General features: G+C 39.3%; 2 protein-coding genes and 1 long non-coding RNA gene across 7 annotated transcripts; 2 read left to right on the top strand and 1 right to left on the bottom strand.

Moving 5' to 3' along the window:
- The first annotated feature begins 1283 nt into the window (after window positions 1-1283).
- On the top strand, window positions 1284-3752 carry LOC104610367 (polyubiquitin-like). Of its 2 annotated transcripts, none has more exons than XM_010276939.2 (2): window positions 1284-1435; window positions 2421-3752. In XM_010276939.2, exon 2 carries the CDS (start codon window positions 2421-2423, stop codon window positions 3570-3572), a length of 1152 nt encoding a protein of 383 aa, XP_010275241.1. In that variant the 5' UTR covers window positions 1284-1435; the 3' UTR covers window positions 3573-3752. The 2 variants fall into 2 exon arrangements, with proteins under 2 accessions (XP_010275241.1, XP_088752116.1); XM_088895990.1 differs by lacking the exon at window positions 1284-1435 and adding an exon at window positions 1484-1676.
- Window positions 2413-19155, bottom strand: LOC104610365 (LEAF RUST 10 DISEASE-RESISTANCE LOCUS RECEPTOR-LIKE PROTEIN KINASE-like 2.7). The gene is made up of 4 exons (XM_019199926.2): window positions 18217-19155; window positions 11006-11248; window positions 9333-9352; window positions 2413-9242 (listed from the first exon to the last, which is right to left on the bottom strand). The coding sequence occupies exons 1-4, from the start codon at window positions 18949-18951 to the stop codon at window positions 8171-8173; spliced, it is 2070 nt and encodes a 689-aa protein (XP_019055471.2). The 5' UTR covers window positions 18952-19155; the 3' UTR covers window positions 2413-8170.
- Window positions 19156-19322: 167 nt separating this feature from the next.
- Window positions 19323-21133, top strand: LOC104610364 (uncharacterized). 4 transcript variants are annotated; one of them, XR_016075872.1, is made up of 4 exons: window positions 19325-19601; window positions 19698-19722; window positions 19913-19986; window positions 20138-21133. It is a non-coding gene; the product is annotated as an uncharacterized LOC104610364 (long non-coding RNA). The 4 variants fall into 4 exon arrangements; XR_737429.3 differs by having other exon boundaries at window positions 19344-19986; window positions 20138-20307; window positions 20409-21133; XR_016075865.1 differs by having other exon boundaries at window positions 19323-19986.
- Window positions 21134-21415: the final 282 nt, after the last annotated feature.

The following is a 21415-nucleotide window of genomic DNA, read 5'->3' on the forward strand; positions in this document are numbered from 1 at the left end:
GTGAATTAGTCAAATTTAATAGAATTTATGACTATATTTTTGTTATTTTTTATTGGACATAAGGGCCTAATTTAATAATAGAATTGATCGAAAATATATATAAATTTTATTTATAAATATACATATACACATAAAGAAAGATGCTTTTATAATAAACAAAATGCTCATGTGTTTTGCTCAGGGGACTTAAATAGTCAAATCCAAAACCCATAGGCCAGGCCCGAATTTTTTGACCCAGGCCCAATTTGAAGCCGAAAATTCAGGCCCAATCGGTTGGACCCTCTAAGTTTCAGCTCTAAGCCATCGACATTAAAGCAATTCTGCAATTTTAGTATTCAACGTCGTTACAGACCACGTCTCACACAGAACTCATACCACATCCTATCTTGTATTGGGAACATCTTCCCATAAATAATAAATATAAGCATGGAGATATTCCTGATATGTGGCTAGAACATGCTGCGAGGTCGGTGTGAGGTGTATTTTGTGAGGAGTAGATTCGGATTTATGGGATTTACTCCTTATAGACCATGCCTTACACCAACCTCACAGACACATCCCACCTTGTATTGGGAACATCTCCCCATAAATAATAATATAAGTATGAGAGATGTCTTTGATGTACGGTCAGAACATGTTGTGAGGTCGGTGTAAGGTGCACTCTGTGAGGAGCAGATCCAGACTTGTGGGATCTGTTCCTCATAGACCACGTTTCACACCAACCTCAGCCACATAGCTCACATCCCACCTTGTATTGGGAACATCTCCCCATAAACAATAAATATAAGTACAAGAGATGTTCCCGATGTGCGGCCAGAACATGTTGTGAAGTCAATGTGAGGCATGCTCTAATAGAATTTGGATATGCTCCTCACAAAGCGCCTCACACTAACCTCACATATTCTAGCCGGGAAATCTCCATAGAGGGCCCCTCACACTAACCTTACATCATGTTTTCGCCGTACATCGGGAATATCTCCCGTATTTATATTTATTATTTATGGGAAATGTTATTAATTGGGAAGTGGCAGCGGAGACCGGATCTGCTCCTCACCCTTGGCGCCTCAGAAGCGCCTCACCACATTTTATGATACATTGGGAACAATTTCCATATTTATTTGTTATTATTCACGGTAGATGTTCCCAATACACGGTGGATGTGCATGTGAGGCGCCCATTTGTGAGGAACAGATTCCGTCACGTGGCAGTGAAGTCGGTGTGAGGATCCCAATTCCCGTTTCTTGCTGTTTACGTTCCCTTTTCGTATCGATTCCGTAAAGGATGACGTGCATGGATTAGAAAAAGGAAACGTGGAAGATGGAATTTGTTACGACTCATTACTATATAATAGAATCCTTCCGTCTCCCTTTCTCACCCAAGCCTTTTGTTCTCTGTCTGTCTCGAGGATTTCGAGTTCTCTACTTCACCTTTCAAGGTAAGGCTTTCGATTGGATGTTCTTTTCTTTTGGCTTGTTCCTCAATTCATCAATTTCTGATTATATCCTTTGTTCTTCGATTTCCAGTTCTTTTGTTTAGTAGTGGATTAATTAGATCCATAGGTTGCATCCTGGATTGATTTCCTTTTTCCACCCTAAGAGGGTTTTCTGTTGGGACTTCTGCTAGATCTTCGTTGTTGTTGGTGTTTTACAATGTTATTAGCATTCTAATATAACCATGTACGTGTCTGATTGCTTTTGCAGCTTGGTTATCTTTTAGATTATTATAAATATGTTTAAGGTGATAGTTTCTAATGATTGACCACAATGTTTTAATCGCTTAGAAATTTCGTCAGCGAAATAAAAGCGGTTTTGTAGAAAGATTACTGGTTATGTAATTTCTGTGAAATTTTCCCTATGTTTTGACTGATCAAAGAATCGGTTAAACTGGGTGTGATATTGATGAAGATGATTATGGCACCTATTTTTAACCGAAAACAAGTTGACATATTTTGTTTAGGCATTGATAGTTGCCTGGGTTGGGGTTTGTGGTTTAATCCATGTTTTTGAGGAATGTGTTTTTGCAAACAAGGACATCACTGATCTTTCATATTGTGATATACAAGAGAAAAGATAATTTGATATTGGATTCAATTGGATTGTATGGCTTTTGTTGCTAAATTGAATTATGTGATTATCAATTTTCTCATATTCTTCCTAGTTCTTACTACTTAATCCTTTTTTGACTTGATGTTCCTATATATCAATGAAGTGAGCTTGATTTCCCCTTTTTTCTTTTGCATAGACGCCATTGATTAAGCCATTCTACTTTCTATGTAGACTTGAGATTGGTTATAATTGGTTGTTCCAAACCATGGCCATATATGCCTTCTATACTGTTTCGTTTTTCAGCTACAATTTTGAGGTTGGGATTGATTTGATTTCATTAGATATTATGGTCAATAATCTATTCTTGTTTCACAGATGCAAATCTTTGTCAAGACCCTCACAGGAAAGACTATAACTCTCGAAGTGGAGAGTTCTGATACAATTGATAATGTCAAAGCCAAAATCCAAGACAAGGAGGGAATCCCCCCAGACCAGCAAAGATTGATCTTTGCTGGAAAGCAACTTGAAGATGGCCGGACTTTGGCTGATTACAACATTCAAAAAGAATCTACACTCCACCTAGTTCTTCGGTTGAGAGGGGGAATGCAAATTTTTGTAAAGACGCTTACTGGAAAGACCATAACCCTTGAGGTTGAGAGCTCAGATACGATTGATAATGTCAAAGCAAAGATCCAGGACAAGGAGGGTATTCCCCCAGACCAGCAGAGGCTGATTTTTGCTGGAAAGCAGCTAGAGGATGGCAGGACCTTGGCTGACTATAACATTCAGAAGGAGTCTACTTTGCATCTGGTTCTTAGACTTCGAGGAGGTATGCAGATCTTTGTGAAGACCCTCACTGGGAAAACAATCACTCTAGAGGTTGAGAGCTCAGACACAATTGACAACGTGAAGGCAAAGATACTAGACAAGGAGGGTATTCCACCAGACCAGCAGAGGCTCATCTTCGCCGGGAAGCAGCTTGAGGATGGCCGTACCCTTGCTGATTACAACATACAGAAGGAATCAACCCTTCACCTTGTTCTCCGTCTCCGTGGTGGTATGCAGATTTTTGTCAAGACCTTGACGGGGAAGACAATTACTCTGGAGGTAGAGAGCTCAGATACCATTGATAATGTGAAGGCAAAGATTCAAGACAAGGAGGGTATTCCACCTGATCAGCAGAGGCTCATTTTTGCTGGGAAGCAGTTGGAAGATGGACGCACTTTGGCCGATTACAACATACAGAAGGAATCTACATTGCATTTGGTGCTTCGTCTACGTGGTGGGATGCAGATTTTTGTGAAGACATTGACAGGCAAGACTATCACACTTGAGGTGGAGAGCTCTGATACCATTGACAATGTGAAAGCCAAGATTCAGGACAAAGAGGGTATCCCTCCGGACCAACAAAGGCTTATTTTTGCTGGGAAGCAACTTGAGGATGGTCGCACCCTGGCGGACTACAATATCCAGAAGGAATCAACTCTTCATCTTGTCCTTAGGCTCCGTGGGGGTTGCATGTGTTGATCCGATCACTCTGTTTCTTGCTGGCATCGTCATTCTCCTGTGAATTCTCAGAATATTAATTCCTTGGTTTTATGTCTGACGTCTTTTCTTTTCGTAATCCATCTGATCAGTGGACCTTTCTTTTTCTGCATTATCTCTATGTTGTTAGTGGTAATAGTAATGTGATTGTTTTTCCTTTTACATTTAGTACTAGATGGATTTGCAAATGCTCTCACTCTCTGTCTCTTTCGTGCCCCTTGTAAGTTGTAACCACAAAGAGCAATGGGTGATTGGGTCCTCAGGATCTTACTTGGGATATGGCTTAGAGAATGAAGTTCGAGAAAACTTAAAAAGAAGGTAAAGACCAAAGGATAGGAAAGATCCACTTCTAAGGATCAGAGGTATCGTGTGGGAGTCATTTTTCTTTTTTACTCAAGTTCTCATCCTTTTGGTTGGTAATTGTATTGGGTGGGAAAGGTTTTGGATTTGGCTGTTTGTTGGGCCTCCAACAATTAATCCATTTCAGAACTGGAAGTCGAGACAGGATGGTCTGCACCGTAACACGGAAGATGGAATTGATGAATTTACAGCTTGGGAGCACGGACTGAGCCACGCCAAAGCCCGTGTGTGGATGGTGAAATCAAAATTTTATTCCAACTCTCTACGAGTTATGACCCATGCGGCTATTTTTAGATTTATTTATATCGGATAGGTGAAACATAAAATTTGAGGGAATAACATCTTAACAAAGCATATGAAGGGGTGCAACTTGGGTTGGTTGGGAATTAGGTAAGATTTTCAATGTGCCTGAACACCATCTTGAAATTCTTGAAATCAGGCAACGTAACTTGCAGCCCTAATCAAAAGTATGTGTAGGTGTTCTCGGTGTGTATCTCTTTTCCTTTATTTCTATTCGTTGAATAACTGAAGCCAATGTGTTCTATGGTAGCTATGGTAATTGACTAAGGGTGGCAAATGGGTGGGTTGGGTTGGGTTGGGTAAGGATTGAATACCAATCCACCTATATTGATCCACCAATCCACCAGGATCCATCCCATCATGACCCATTATCAATCCTTGTTAAGGGTCATAATCTACTGTGACTTGATCCATCCATATTGATCCACTTGACTCATTCATATTGACCCTTAATCACCCTCACCCATACTAATCCATCTACCCTCATCTATAAATACAAAAATGGGTCGGGGCGATGCATATACCTGAAATAATAATTTTTGAGAGAATAATCTCTCTCAAAACTGTCATGTGACAAAAATAAGTCAGGTCAACCTGTATACTTGAAAATGCAAAAATTGTAGATAAATGTAGAAAAAATTATAAAAAATGCAAGAAATACCAAAAATTATAGAAAATTCAGAACTTTTGCAGAAAATCAGAAAATAAGCAAAAAATATATTAGAAAATTGCAGAAAATGCATGAAAAAACACCAAAAAATACAAAAATTATGCAAAAAAACACCAAAAAATTGTAGAAAATGCAGAATATCAGAAAATTTCAAAAAGTGTAGAAAAATAGAAGAAAATTGCAAAAATACCAAGAATTGCAGAAAATGCATAACTTCTAAGATAAAATATAAAAATTTCCCTTTAAGTTTCTGATAATCATAAATGCCTACCCTATGGTTTCGGTGTAACAAATATCTCCCTTGAACTTTTGATAAACTCAACAAAAACCTCCCCTCTGACAATGACCCAAACGAGTCAACTGATGCATTAATTTTTTTAAATACCAATTTTACCCTTCTTCACTGCCCTAGACTGGAAAATGCCACCGACCACCCACGCAGCATGGGCACTGGCGCCATCGTCTTCACAAATATGCTTCCGCTTTCAGTTGACGATGTATTCCGGGTTCTATGGGATTGAACCCTGGGGTACCTTTTCATCATTTTTCAGGTTGTTGAGATGTATTCCGCTTTCAATTGAATCCTAAACTTAGGGTTCTTGAACCATGGGCTTAAATTAGGGTTTTATTTAACTACGATTGAAGGTTGGGTTGGACTTAGATCTCCATCTTACTATTTTCCTTTTTTACTTCATATCTCTATTCTTTCTCTTTTTCCTTTTCATTTCTTTCGGGCCAAGTATTCATGATCTTGTTAAAGTTGTGGTCGTTAATGGAAGAATATTTTGAGTTGGGGTGTTTGAATATTTTGGATAAAATGTAAAGACCCCTCGGCCCGATTAAAGTTTGGGAATGTTGCTGAATCTCTGCCATCTTCCCTCTTTGCACCAAGATTTTGATTTTTGAAATAGAGGCTTGGTTTTGGGAAAGCTCGGATACCTTTTGCCTTCTGTTGAACCTGGTAGGGTCTGAAACTGAATTTATTTTGTAGTTTTGTTTAATGGGCTAAAGCCTGGGTGAACTCGGGTTCGTTTTCATTTCTGTGGATTGGCTTGTGACAGGGAAGCATTCATGCATCTTTCCTTTCACTATGGAAACCTATATCTCACAGTACGGCCCTAATCCTGGAGAAGAAGAGCAGAACAAGAGATGGTTCTAGTTGGACAGAGGAAGAAAAGCGAAGGCCCTCGATCCTATAACAGCTGCAGGAAAACAAGCTTAAAGAAGCGCTCGAAGAGCCATTAGAAGATGGGTCCCTCTCTAAATCGCAAGACGTAGATTCTGATGCATTCTCCAATCAAGTTGGGAGCTTTGGGAGGTCAAGATCCCTTGCTAGGCCCCATGCTCATAAAGAATTCCTCTGCGCCACATCCCTTGCTGCTGAACGAAGCTCATACTTGACTTTCACGAATCCTTCTCTAAGTTGCTCAAATGTACCCAATTTCCAATCACAAAAGGGTAAAATTGGCATTTAAGAAAATTAAATGTTCAGGGGAGGTATTTATTACAACAAAACTATAGGAGAGGTTTTTATGATTGTTAGAAACTTTAAGGGAAGTTTTTGTATTTTACCCAAACTTTTATAAAGTGCTTTCCTAAAGGTGCTTTCACAAAAGTGTTTTCACAAAAGTACTTCTGTAAAAGTGCTTTCATAAAAGTACTTTTATAAAAGTGCTTTCATGTAAAAGAACTTTTGTAAAAGTTCTTTCATAAAAGTACTTTTATGAAAGTGCTTTCATGCTTTCATAAGTGTTTTTATAAAAGTACTTTCATAAAAGTGCTTTCGTGTAAAAGTACTTTTATGTTTTCATAAAAATACTTTCATAAAGTGCTTTCCTGTAAAAGTGCTTTTGTAAAATTACTTTCGTGAAAGTACTTTTATAAAAGTACTTTCATGTAAAAGTACTTTTTTAAACGTGCTTTCGTAAAAGTCCTTTTCATAAAGAACTTTATAAAATTGCTTTTGTAAAAGTGTTTTTGTGTGGAATGGCACGTGAACAAGAAAGTTAATAAAATCTATTTTATTTCACTTCTAATTTGAAAATGACATATGGCATGGTGGTTTGGAATTGTAATGAGATGTGAATGCACTAAGAGGCTTGAATTTGAGTCACTTCAACTGCTGTTTTTTTGAGATTTGACAAGTATAGATAGAATTGACTTTAACCCAATTCATCCTGACCTGTGCGATCCAACCCACCCTAACCCTTTTCCATTGACCCTAATGGGTTACTTGACCCATATTGACTCACAATAGATTGGGTGGGTATAGATGGATTCCAAGGTGGGTGGGTCAAATGGGTTGGGGTCAAGATTGCCGGCCCTAGTTATTGTTTCAAATTATGGTTAATTTATGTTGGAAAACTTGAATGGGCGACATAATGTAGTTACTCCTACTGCCCTCATGTCAATCCACTAGTCTTCTACATTGTCTATTCAGTAGAGACCCGTAATTATAACATTTTCATATTTACTTGATTTTTCACATACCTCACCTCCTGGCAAAAATTAAAACAAAAGTCTGTCAATTTTCTGCAATTGTTCTGTGCAATGATAAAACGGATCATGGTTGTTTCTATCTGTGTCTGGTGATTCGTTTTGAAATTTGGCCAGCCAAACCTGAAACTGTAGTCATGTTTAGATAAAAACTGAGAGTTTTAATAGAGAGAGGAAGAGATGATGTGGATAACCATTAACCAAAACCATCCATACCCACTGGATTGGCTGATGTGTTCATTCTCCACTAGCTCTGTCTCACCTCATATTGGATTATGTGTCCAAGTCATACTGGTTGTTTATGTTAATTCTTTTTGTTTGACTATATGCTTTCTTTGTCAATAAAAAGAAATAGTAGTATTGATCCAAAACAAAAGATAGAGCAACTTCTTTTCTGCTTATACAAAAACAGGTCTCTGTATTCTTGAAACAAATATTACCAAAAGATTAGTTTTTCCCCTTTCCTTTTGCAGATAAATACATGCTTAAAGGCCATGTAAAAGTTACCAATAGTAATATACAAAGTAAAGAGTTCATACTTTGATTGCAAATGTGAAATCTGGATCAGAAGAAAATGTAAATCACTGTTAACATGCCAGTGAAGCATAAAACCATCATGCTCAAAGCCTGTACAAGCTAAGCAACAATACTTACAGAGATCATCTTATTAATTGTTCCTAATAAAGAAGTAGAGCAATATATGCACCAGTTTAGTATTTGATGCATATTGCAGAACATAATAATCAGTTCATGTTCAATTTACTTCCAAAGTTATGGTAATTGAATCAGAAGAATCACAAGACAGTGATTGTATTGGTTCCATCTGTGTGACACGAGCATTAACCGGCATATCTGGTGGATACAGAAAAGGTTTTGGTGGCATTTGCAGAAGTTCAACGTTGCTCTCCAGCATCTCTATAACCTTGCTCATGGAAGGACGATCCATAGGATTCATCTGTATGCACCATAATGCGACTACAACAAACTTCTTTGCAATTTCCTTTTCCTCTTCTGTGACATCTCTTATTTCCAAGTTTCTTCCTTCATGTAACTGGTCATAAACCCAAGAGGGGAAGTAAATTTGACTTGAATGCTCTTCAAATGCATTTATGTTCTTTCTTCTCCCCGCCATTTCCATCAATAGCATTCCAAAGCTATAAACATCAGCCTTGTATGAGACATTTCCAATGTTTTTGTAGACCAACTCTGGAGCTATATATCCCATTGTTCCACGTGCTGCTGTTAGGCTCACAATACTTTCATCCGTAGAATAGAACTTTGCAAGCCCAAAGTCAGATATCTTTGGAATGAAGTTTTCATCAAGAAGAATATTGTGGGGCTTGATATCAAAATGTAAAATATGTATATCACATCCTTGATGTAGATATGCAATGCCACGAGCTACTCCCAAGGCGATGTCATACATTTGCTTCCAACTGATCAGAGGGGTACTGTTTTCTTGTGGAGAAAAGATGTATTTCTCTAAGGAACCATTAGGCATGAAATCATAAACAAGAGCCCTTTTTGAACCCTCCGAGCAGAACCCCACAAGTTGCACCACATTGACATGATGAATCCTTCCGATGGTGGCAACTTCATTGATGAATTCTTGGCCATTTCCCTTTGATTGATCTAACATCTTTATAGCTACAGGATGGCCACTTCGAAGCTTTCCTTCAAATACAGAGCCATAGCCTCCTTGGCCTAATTTTTCCTTAAACCCCCTTGTCATCTTCTTTATTTTTGAATAAGAATACCTAATTGGCATGAGATTATTGTAGCTTGATAGAAAGTCTTCAATGTTATCATCGCCTTGGGAATGATTATATTAAGCGCATTTTCCAATGGGAATCATACTAATTTTAGTAGAAAGACCATGCGGAATTGCATGTTTCCTTGTCAATGGATAAACGTACCCAATAATACCACCACGAAGCTGCATTTTCCAAAGCAATGATACAGTATCAGCATCAAGGAACAAGTGTGAATGATTATATTAAGCGCCCACCCCAGAAAAAAATGGAAAAAAAAGCACATAATTGAAGTTGTTTTGGCATCCATAGTTCCATATTATCTTTCATGGTTTTTGAACAGTCATTGATCCAAATGGTCGGATCATTAGGCCCGAAAACCATTTAGACATACAACTGGTTTCATTTCACCTTTAACCTGTATCTTGGCTAGTAATCCACTGATCTAGGTGATTGAACCGTCGAACCACTTGACCTGAATAACAATGCTTGGCCATTTTTTATTTTAATTATTTTTAACTTTTTAAATTAGAACAGACCATTCGTCTAAATCAGATTATCAAACCACTGACTCGAAAACTGATGGCCAGAACCAATGTTTTAAAAAACGACCTGAAATCAAAACGTTTTTCCTTCTGGGTCATGGATGAGCAGTTTGACCATCCGGGCCAAACGGATTAACCAGTGATGAAATAAATGTAAACAAAAATTAAATAAAATCATAATAGGTTTATCTCTAGTAAGCGTACAATAGTTTATATACATCACAAGTAAAGATATAGAATTGGATTTATATACATCACAAGAAAAAAAAAGTACCCAATAAACAATTCGTTTATTCGCATCAGTTCTCATAATGACACAGAATTGGTTTGTACAATCTTGAATAAATAATTCTTTAAATTAGATAAAAAATTGTAAAATGAATAATGGGTTTTACCATTTTTTTTGAAAAGAAGAAGAGATTCATTACTTTAGTGTGAACGTACATTGAGGACCCCCCCTCACTGGATCACTGGATGGGTACAAAAAAAGATTTCTCATCCAGGAAGGTGTGATCATGGAAAACAAGATATTCATTTGTTATACACGCCTTGTAAGTCACCATGTGCGCTATGTTCAACGAACGTGATATATGGAGGCCTTGGGATCCGGAAATTAAAAGAGATGAACTTAGCCCTTTTTGCAAAGCAACTTTGGAGGCTCCCTAGGGAGAGATCTTCATTGTGGGCCCAGGTCATTCAACCAAAATACTACAATAATAAAAGCATTTGGCAGGCCAAGAGCAAAGGGTATTAGGGATGTCAACTATTTGAAAATTCGATTTTAAATTTGATATTTGATATAATCGAATCGAATTTGGATGATTAGAATATTTTATTTTTACTGAATAGTTAGTTGGATTCGAATTTGGATATAACCTGATTCGATTCGATAAATATTTAAATTCGATTCATTATTTAATTCTTATATATAATATATAAAATATTTTATATAATTTATATATAATAATTAAATTATATAAATAATTTATATATTTAAATACTTTATATCAATAAAATATTTATTTTATATATTTATTAATTATCTAAAATATGGACTGTATTATTGTAGGCGAACTCGGCCTATGCTATGGAGAAGTCCCACTGCTTCGGTCTCTCCCTACAGATACTGCGGATCAAATTACCAAGGGTCCGATTCACCAACTCTGTCTGTCCGTCCGTCTACGGATGGGCTGTACTGCTGAAATTCAATGATGAGTCGAATAGCCTCCACAGGGTCATCCAGAAGTGACTTAAGAATCTCGTATCTCAGTCCGATGTGATGGTCTTAGGTACCCCATGTAAACGGACAATCTCTCTAAAAAATAGATTGGCTGTCGCTGTTGCATCTGCGGTCTTCTTGCATGGGAGAAAGTGAGCCATCTTGGAGAACCGATCAACTACTACGAAGACGGAATCCATATTTCTTGGAGTTTTTGGCAAGTCTAGCACGAAGTCCATGGACAAGTCTTCCCAAATTGCAGTACGAACAGGTAGAGGCATGTAGAGGCCAGTATTCTGGGCCTGTCCCTTAGCTGTCTGACAGATATAGCATCTACTCACAATAGTGGTCACATCACTTCTTAATTTCGGCCAGTAGTAATGCCCCTTGACTGCTTCAATTGTTTTGTCTCTTCCAAGGTGTCCTGCTAATCCACCCCCATACAGATCCCTAATGATCTTTTCGCGGAGGGAGGTGCAAGGGATGTACAGTTGTTCCCCTTTCATAAGGAACCCATCATGAATGTAGAAATCACCTCCTGGCTGTCGATTCATGCATTTTTCCCACAATTTCAATACTGAGAGTCCTGATGAGGGCTACACGTTTACTAAGAGCATCGGCCACTGTGTTTTGTTGTCCAACCTTATACATATTTTTGTATGGGAATTTATCAAGAAAAGCAGACCATCTTGCATGCAGGTCATTCCTCATCTGTTTTTGCTTACTGAGATACTTAAGAGCTTGGTGGTCGGTGTAAAGAATAAATTCTTTTGCAATTAAATAATGTTCCCATATTTTCAATGCTCTAACTACAGCATAGAATTCTTTATCATAAGTGGACCACTTACTCTTGGCTTCACATAACTTTTCAGTAAAGAAGGCAATGGGTCTCTTTTCTTGGAATACACATGCAGGATCAAGATAATTCCAAGATTCAAGATAATTCAAGGTAATTCCAAGAAGACAGGATAACACATGCGTGGATAGATCCAGGAAGATTGGACGGTGGAGATCAAGGCAACCTCAAAGAAGACTTCGATCCTAGCTAGAAGAGTAGATGTTTAGATCACTTACAACTTTTTCTTTCCTAGTTACTTTACAATTCTCCATATGTATTATAAATACTGTTATTTCCAAGCTAATAGACACAATCGAGTTTTTGCCAACTTATCTCTCTCTTCTAGAGATTCACGTATAGCTCTAACCGGCCCCACTATGAAGCCTTGTGTTCGCCCGGTGCTTGCATAGCCAGCCCGGTTTGTTGCTTCCATGCTGCGTCAAGTGGTATCAGAGCGGGTGTTTGCCCAGTCAGATGGCCAACCAAGATGGTAGAAATCGCAACCCACCCCGTGACGGAGATCAGGGGTTACAAGCTGTTTGGAGAGCAATCGAAGAGCAGCGCACAGCAACACGTAACATCGAACAGTAGTTGGCAAAGATCGTTGGACAACTGCAGACCTTGTTATAGGAGGATGTTCCACGAAACCGGGAGAATCCGTATCCAATCGAAGGAGATGACCTCGATAGACCACTCGTCAATCTTGTACCCCGACACCCTGTTCTTGATGATGATAGTGACGACGAGCTAGAATTTGGTGTTGCTCCAGTTATTCCCGGCGATGGCAGAAACAGTAGAAATTGGCGCAACCCGAGTAATTTTAATCCCCGTCGGAATAATGACGAATTTAAACTCAAGGTAGATATTCCTACTTTTAGTGGGGATCTGGATATAGAGGGCCTTCTAGATTGGATCACAGAGGTCGACCGTTTCTTCGAGTACATGGAGATCCCGGAAGAACGAAGGGTGAAATTAGTAGCTTTCCGACTGAAGGGAGGTGCATCTGTTTGGTGGGAACGGATGAGAGAGACCCGAATCAGAGAAGGAAGAGGTCCTGTTCGAACCTAGAGGCGCATGAAGCAGCTAATAAGAGGTAGATTTTTACCCCCTGATTATGAGCAATATATGTTTGAATCATATCAACGGTGTGCACAGGGATCAAGAAGCGTCAATGAATATACATCTGAATTTTTGAGATTGGTTGAACGAAATCAGCTATTTGAAAGCGATAACCAGCAGGCAGCCCGTTATCTGAGCGGTTTGAAACCGGCTATCAGAGACAAAATTGCCGTCCAAATGGTTCTTAGTGTACAGGAAGCAAGGAACCTAGCTTTGAAGGCTGAATTACTGTTCAAAGAGAGGACTCGAGGTGATAATTATCGACGGTACAATGGGAGCGACAACAGACCGACAGCAGTCGACAAGAACAAATCAGCCCCAAGAGTACAACCTTCCCACCCGTCGAGTACAGCTAACATCGGTAAGGCCACCACGGGAGGAAACACTTGAGGTAACCCTTCAAACCCTCCTAAGCCCAGTAATCCCTATGCAAAACCTGCTCCTTTTAAGTGCTTTAAGTGCAATGAAGTTGGGCATAGGTCTAGTGACTGTCCCAGAAGGAAGGCAATTAACATGGTAGAGAGGGAGGAGGAAGAAGATGTTGAAGATGAAGTATATTGTGGACCTGATGGGGAGGACGAAGAAGGTCCATATGAACATGAAGAATACACCTGTGTTGTGAGAAAATTAATGCTGTCCCAAAGAAGCAAAGATACCACTCAACGACACCGACTGTTTCGCACTAGATGTATTGTACAGGGTAAATTATTTGATTTAATTATTGATAGTGGTAGTTAGGAAAATATTATTTGCAGGGATGTCCTACAGAGATTGCAACTACTTCCTGAAAAACATCCGAACCCATACACAATTGGGTGGATCAAGGAAGTCGGCGGCATACGGGTGGAGGAATGCTGCAAGGTCCCATTCTCCATTGGTAAGTACTCTAATGAGGTATACTGTGATATTGTAGATATGGATGCTTTCCATATTTTATATTAGGTAGGCCTTGGCAGTTTGATACAGATGCAAAACACCTGGGTAGGAAGAATACCTATCAGCTCGAAAAAGAGGGTGTACGCTACACCTTATTACCTATGGCAGAAAGGAATTCCCCAAAGGCTCCAAAGGCAGAGGAGAAAAATTCCCTGACCATTACACATCACCATGCTAAATTTGTAAAAGAATGTAAGGATACCCGCGAGGTACACTTGTTGGTGGTAAAGGGAGAAAGCATGAATGAGTCATTGGAGGAAAACAAAATTCCAGTGGATGTGTAGGGACTACTTGATGAGTTCCATGATGTAGTTCCAGATGAATTACCTAATGAACTTCCACCCATGCGAGATATCCAACATCATATTGATTTTGTTCCTGGTGCTAGTCTACCTAATCTACTACATTACAGGATGAGTCCTAAGGAAAATGAAATCTTACGGGAAAAGGTAGAAGAATTATTGAAAAAGGGGCATATTCAGGTCAACATGAGTCCTTGTGCAGTACCAGCATTGTTAACACCCAAGAAAGATGGGAGTTGGAGGATGTGTGTTGACTGCAGGGCTATTAACAAAATCACTATTGGCTACAAATTCCCCATTCCCGGGCTGGACGACATGCTAGATCAACTTGATGGAGCTGTAATATTTTCAAAAATCGATCTCAGGAGTGGGTACCATCAGATCAGAATCCGTCCCAGAGATGAATGGAAGACAACTTTCAAAACTAGAGATGGACTATTCGAATGGTTAGTCATGCCCTTTGGATTAACCAACGCACCCAGCACATTCATGAGGCTAATGAATCAGGTACTGCGTCCTTTTATTGGTAAATTTGTTGTGGTATGTTTTGATGACATTTTGATTTACAACAAATCTATCACTGAGCACATTGGACATATCAGGGAGGTATTAAACGCATTAAGGAAAAACAAATTATATGCTAATTTAAAGAAGTGCACTTTCATGAGCGATAATTTGTTGTTCGTAGGATTCATTATAAGTAAGGATGGAATTAAGGTGGATGAAGAAAAGTGAAAGCTATTAGGGAGTGGCCGACCCCATCAAACGTCACGGATGTAAGACGTTTCCTTGGGTTAGCAACTTTCTACAAGCGATTTATCAAACACTTTAGTAGTATTGTAGCTCTCATCACTGAGTGTTTGAAAAAGGGAAAGTTTCAATGGGGAGAAGAACAAGAGCAAAGTTTTGCCCTCATAAAAGAAAAATTATGCACTGCTCCTGTCCTTGCCTTACCAAGTTTTGATAAACTATTTGAAGTTGAATGTGATGCCAGTGGAGTTGGCATAGGGGGCTGCACCGTCCGGCATCACGCAGGTTTCATATCCCATGCATAAATTTGCTCGTCCATTTTGAGTTCAAGGATGACTACTGCAACGACCACGATAAAAAAGATGGCGCATATAACCAAGGTGGTGGGAGGAGTTTTTTAGGAGAAGAAGAAGAAGAGAGAAATTATGATTGTGAGGGAAGTGGGGATGATGAGCAAAACTCCGAATTGGTGCCATGCGGAGAAGAGGAAGAAGGGATTGATCTTAAGGCGGAAGAGTTCATAGCCAAGTTCTACACACATTTTGGCAAAGGAAGAAGGGATTGATCTCAAGGCGGAGAAGAGGAAGTAGTTCCCCACTACGACAAGAAGGAGGGAGCAGCACGAAGTCGAGGGGCGTTCAGGGGTTGAAGAGAGTCGACGAGTATGGAGCGCTGGACCGGGGAGAGGAAGATGCAATACTGCATTTCATGTGCAATCCACTCTCACGTAGTTCGTGTGAGGTCTTGTGCCGATCACCACAACCGTGAGCCTCCGTAGCGCTTCAGGCGCAGGTATCTATGGCCGTTCACCTTTTTCCGTCGAGACCCACTTTGAAACTTTACACCATAAAAAACCAAACATGATCGGTGTAAATTTTCAAAATCAACCGGCCTCAATTTCCATCCATCACTAAACCGGTTCACATTTTCTATGGTGTAAAATTTGAATTTACACCTCATACAAATACAGCCTAAGGGGAAAAATCAAGACAGAATGGCTGCCAAAGAATGGCCAAGAGATTTATGTTTTCCATGATCCCTTGCTACCCATACTGGCAGGAGGCACACCTACAGGAGTAGAAGTAGATGATCGGACCAAAGACCAACTCAAAATCGTAGATCTAATAAATGAAAATGGATCATGGAATATAACACTAGTGGAATCACTCTTCAATGATATAGAAACCTCTCATATCTTGCAGGTGAACTTGGTTCACTCTCTTCAAAGAGGATACAGTTGTTTGGAAACACATAGGGAATGGAGACTACACAGTTCGATCCGCATATAGAACTTTTAGCAATCACACTCCATCGAGCTCAGGCATGAATAGATTGTGGTGTGACATATGGAAGCTCCAAATACCACACCGGATTCAATTTTTCATGTGGAAATTCTTATGGGAAAGCGTACCCACTAGATCCCACCTCTCAAGTAAAGGAGTCAACATTCAAGACACCTCATGCCCTGCCCATATGCTCTTGCCAAGAAGAAACTGTCACACACCTCTTCTTTGAGGGGGCGTTTTTTTTTTCCCATTGACTTAGAATCCCATACTCTTTTTTTAGATTTATGTGAGATTAAGAAAAAATTATTTTTCTGGATATCACTTATTCGGGTAAATAATATTATCTCCTAAGTGTTTCTCAATGCATTTGCCCAGGTAAGTAACTTAGGGAAAAGTAAACGGGGCCTGACTGTGACTTTGCCTGTGCAATCTGACTACATGAGCAAGTTGACAATAAACCCAACCAGATTAACCCAAACATCCACACTTCAAAGTCCTCCCTATATGCTTTCTAAAATTTGAACGATCTGCCCTTACATTTTTAGGCAATTTACTTAAACCCTCTCATGTTTTTTTGACATACTTAAACCTCCCCTTCACATTTTCAAACATATATGCAAATGCACACTTTGCATTAATTATCATATAAAAAAGACATTGAAAATACAGCAATGTCCTTGTTATGAATGTGCACAATGAACACCATTGTTCACTCATCAAATTGCCTAAGTACGTGTTTCTTCAAGTAGGGGATCTAGGTTCAAGTTCAATCCCGCCTTTTTTTTTCATTTGAGAAGAGAATAATAAAAACTCAATTAAATGAAGTGAACCGCCTTTGGGGGGTATAATTCCATAAATATTCATCACGATATAGTTTTTTAATGGGCAAAAATGAAATTTTAAAAATTTCAAAGCTTTAGTGTTTTTCATAAGACTCCATTCCATTTGGGAAGAGTACAAATATAAATATGTACAGTACAAATATACAAATATGCAGATTAAGATCATGAAAAGGAGCCTAAGACTAAGGAAATCAATGGAAAGCATGAGAGGTTTGTGGAAGTTGAGGTATAGAGAATAAATTTTTGTCAGAAAACATGCGAGAGGTTTGAGTAATTTTTTAGGAGTTCTACTATGATATGAAAAAGATATGATATTTGAAAAACTTATGACCAGTTGACTGGAATCATAAATGCCGTAGTCAATCACATGTTATTTACTAAAATTCATGGGTGGATTTTGATTGGTCAAAACTCTTTCCATACCATATCTTTTCTGCATCATAAATTTTCCCACTTTTTAGTATTAGTATTACTCACCTCTATAACAGAAACAATTATAATGCCAATTTAATCTTACATGGTTATATGGGCCATATATATATTGGTTATTTTAAAAGGCAATTAACATTGCTATTTGAAGAATAATTTATATTTTATACATAAAAAATCAGAATTAGGATTATATGTAATTTTCCTTTTATCATCACTAGCTAGTTGAGGAATATAATGAAATAATATTTTCATAAAAGTGGACTGCAATCCATCTCAGAAATTAGAAATTGCAGCTCCCTCCTAATCTACTAATAATCCCCTATAAACCGCATCCTGCCTGTTAATTTGACATCAATCCACGGGCAGGATTCAGTCCACCACTAAAAATGTTAGTTCCACTTTAGGGGTGGACTGAACTATATAAACCCCTTTAATTTTATGTGTGCAATAATGTATCAAATGGGTGCGCAAAGCCACATAAACACACGGAACAGCCATCACCATCCACCTAGAAGAACCTGTGGGGCTCTACTTCTTTCTCATGAATTGTGATGATCGCAGTGACTGTTTGACAAAGAACACATATGTTTAGATTAGGTTTAGGGTTTAGATTATTCGGAGTAATTCACAGTTTCACACCAAGATTGTGAAAACTGGCTGGACATGGAGCAAGAAAAGGGCTAATTCCAGTTTGTTCCAATTCAACCCACTGGTGCAGACGTGCAGTCTTTCAGAAAGAGAAAACCATTTTGAAAGAAGTATAGAAAATTATAAATATTCCCAATAAATACCTGAGAACGATGAATCCCACACGAGATCAAACCCCAAAGTGAGTTGATGGTGGATTTCAGGAAAAGAACGATTCCCAAATTCCTCCAACAGGGTCGGGGCCATCGCATGGATGATGCATCCCTCCGGGATCTCCCCAACTTGTTTTACCAGAATAGCGTAAGAATAAGAGACGCCCGAGCCCGAACCAGAACCATTGACATTGTTGATGGAGGGGGAAGTATCCACATATTCACCACCATAAGACTTTACCGTCAAAGGGCTCTTGCACCTCACGAATACTACATATTTATAGCTCCGCAAATAATACAAACCGTGAGCATTTCTCCATCTCGAAGTGAAGTAAAAGAGAGGCATGGAGGAGCAGTTGCCATCCTGTAGACCGGGATCCACCAATCGAATTGTCCAATTCTTGTACCAGATCGCATTGACATAATAGTGTGCCCCATGATCGTCATTCAAGTATAAGATGGTACGATTGCTCTCGCAGGTGAGTTCGAAGCGAGGGTCGCCGCAATTGCTGCGTGGGTCGTCGTCCCTCAAATTCAAGCGGAATGGGTAGCTTATGTTTCGGATGTTCCCGCATGAAGAAGGATTATTCTGACAGTCTGCATTTTGCTTGGCAGCAGTGGCCAAACGTACATCAAGGTGGAGACTGCAGACTATGGCAACGTTGATGATCAAGAATCTTGTTGATCCTCCTGTAGCTGAATTGAATCTTCTCATCACTGATCAACTCTTGAAGGCCGCCGTGTGCCGTGTAAACAAGAACATGTATAGTCTGGGAAGAGAGAGAGAGAGACTCCGTAACCAGGATTCCGGTCCCCTTATTCCCTTTCTCTAAGGTCTCTCTGCTCATCACTAAGATATTTTGCTATCTAGAAATTGACTGGGTCCTCAGTGAAACCAAGAGGATCGATCAAATCAATCGTGCAAAGTAAGCAATTGCACGCAGTACACGCGAATGGGTCTGGCCGCCCGGGGGGGGGGGGGGGGGGGGGGCGCTACTCGTGAATCATATGACGAGACCATGGAAAATTGTCGAGTGCTAATTTAGTATTCAAACTTTTTTAAAACGCGACAATCCAATATCCTTTGGTCAGAATTCAAAATGACATAATTATCCACCTGTGGTTTGGAGTAATGCACGAATTAATTTTTGAAATGACGAAAATGACCCAGCCTTAATCCTTTCTTTGCAAGTGGGAACCACTGTTCACCCACTCTACTACCTCAAATTCCAAATAAACCAGTTCCTCACGCCGGTGATGATGCCAAAAATTTTCGAGAAAATCTTGGCTTATTATACGTAGATTGTCAGTAAAGTTAGGGCTTCTGATTTTCTGGTTATGTGGAGGAAGAGCAGAGCTTTAGAAGTACGTTCTTTTGCATTCTTCCATTCCTAATTGTAGTTTTGTCGATTCTTGCTCTGGTTTCTGAATGTCGATTTGATTTCTTTTGTTTTATTATAGACGATTCGGTTGTTTGAACAAACTGGTACGTTTCTCAACTGTAATCTCGCATTTCCTTGGGGGTGTGAATGGTTTTGTATCTGTTTAGGGGAGTGGTGTGGCCTAATTGGAAATTTGAAATAGGATTTGTTTCTGTTTCTTCACGAAATTAACAAGGCTTAAGATTGCGATTGTTCACTAGTTCTAGTGTTTCGATGTTTGATCCTTGATTTTAGGATCGGGTAAGGAGGATGTGTGTTGTCATGATTGATTTTGGGCCGCGGCAACAAAAGTAGGAAAGCAATTAGGGGTGAGCATTCGTTTTTTTTTTTTTTTTTGTTTGGTTCGAACTGAAAAAACCGAAATTTTTAAAACCGATTTAATAAAATGGCAAACCGAATCGAAACCGAAATATGTAAAAATCGATTAAATCGAATCGAATTTTTTTTTTATTATTTTAGATATTTCAGTTAAAACCGAAATAAAGTCAAGCACAGAGAAGAAAAAGCCCTCAGCAGCAAAGAAGACGCAGCGGCAGCCGGCAGACGTGGCACTCGGCGGTTGATACTCAACAGGACAAAGAAGCGTCAAGGGGTTGACACTGCAACGTGCCGAGATGGACTCTTTCCAGGTCCGCTTTTTTAATCTTTTATTTTTTCTTCCCTGCGTCTCTTATTTTCATTGTTTGGAGTTGGATTAATAATTCCCAAGTAGTGCATTTGATCTTTTTAGGCTCCCCGTGCCTTCTCTGTTCTGATTAAGCAATTTGGATGAAGTTGATTAGTCCTGTTTCTAGTAGGCGGAGGTTCAGCTTATAGGATTTATAAGGGGTTGAATCCAAAATGGGATCAGTTCTGTTAGACGCGGGTTCTTATAAATAATTGCTTCTTATTTGACTTGAATCTGTTAGCCCTAGTATTGTGATGCCGGAGCTACGATCTGTGTCGTTGAAAGGGAAACCACCAGCGTAGGGGAGCCGAAGCAGCAGCCAAAATCCAAAGCAACTTCCTCATTTGGATAGAAGAAGTCAACGCTGGGAGTCCCATATGCATCTTCTCCATTGACGCTTGCATCTTCTCCAGATGGGGGTGAGACAAGCGGCGGTGACTGCAATAGGCTAGGGTCATTTCAGCGTGGTGAGACAAGCTGCACCAAAGAGGAGAAAGAGAACGAAGGGGCTGGAGGTAGAGAGGGCAATTGCCGCCACTGGTTAAGGACCGGCTGGGTTTTGCCGCTACTGAAAGGAAGAAGACGATAAGGGTAAAATTAGATTAGACAAGTCAAGCAGTAAGGGCATACTCAGTCAATTAACTAAACCTTAGTTTAAGATATTCAAATATGAAGTGAAGCGCAATCGATGCCAGAACCAACAATATTAGCGTTGGAGAAAGTCATACAAACTGCATATAGATTTCAAAATATTCTGAACTTTTCGGGTAAATTAAGCTTTCTACTGATCTCATGGTCTAATGGCCTCATCAATTCAAAATCATACCCTACTGTTATATCTCCTTTTTGATGTGTTGAGTCTTTACTCTCGAGTGTATATCTTGCTCTCCTCTCTCCTTGTATAGATTAATCCAAACAGAGATGTTAGCCGGTTAGTCCCTATGATAAAAGTGTCACCTTCTTAAAACGAGAGTTTGGCATATTTTTATAATCGAACCAGTATTACCGATTTTAGGAAAACTGGTAACTAAAGCTGATCAATTAATTATACCGATTCAGTTAACCGTCAG

Source organism: Nelumbo nucifera, chromosome 1 (assembly GCF_055504915.1).
Source record: "Nelumbo nucifera cultivar China Antique chromosome 1, China Antique-T2T, whole genome shotgun sequence".
NCBI lineage: Eukaryota > Viridiplantae > Streptophyta > Magnoliopsida > Proteales > Nelumbonaceae > Nelumbo > Nelumbo nucifera.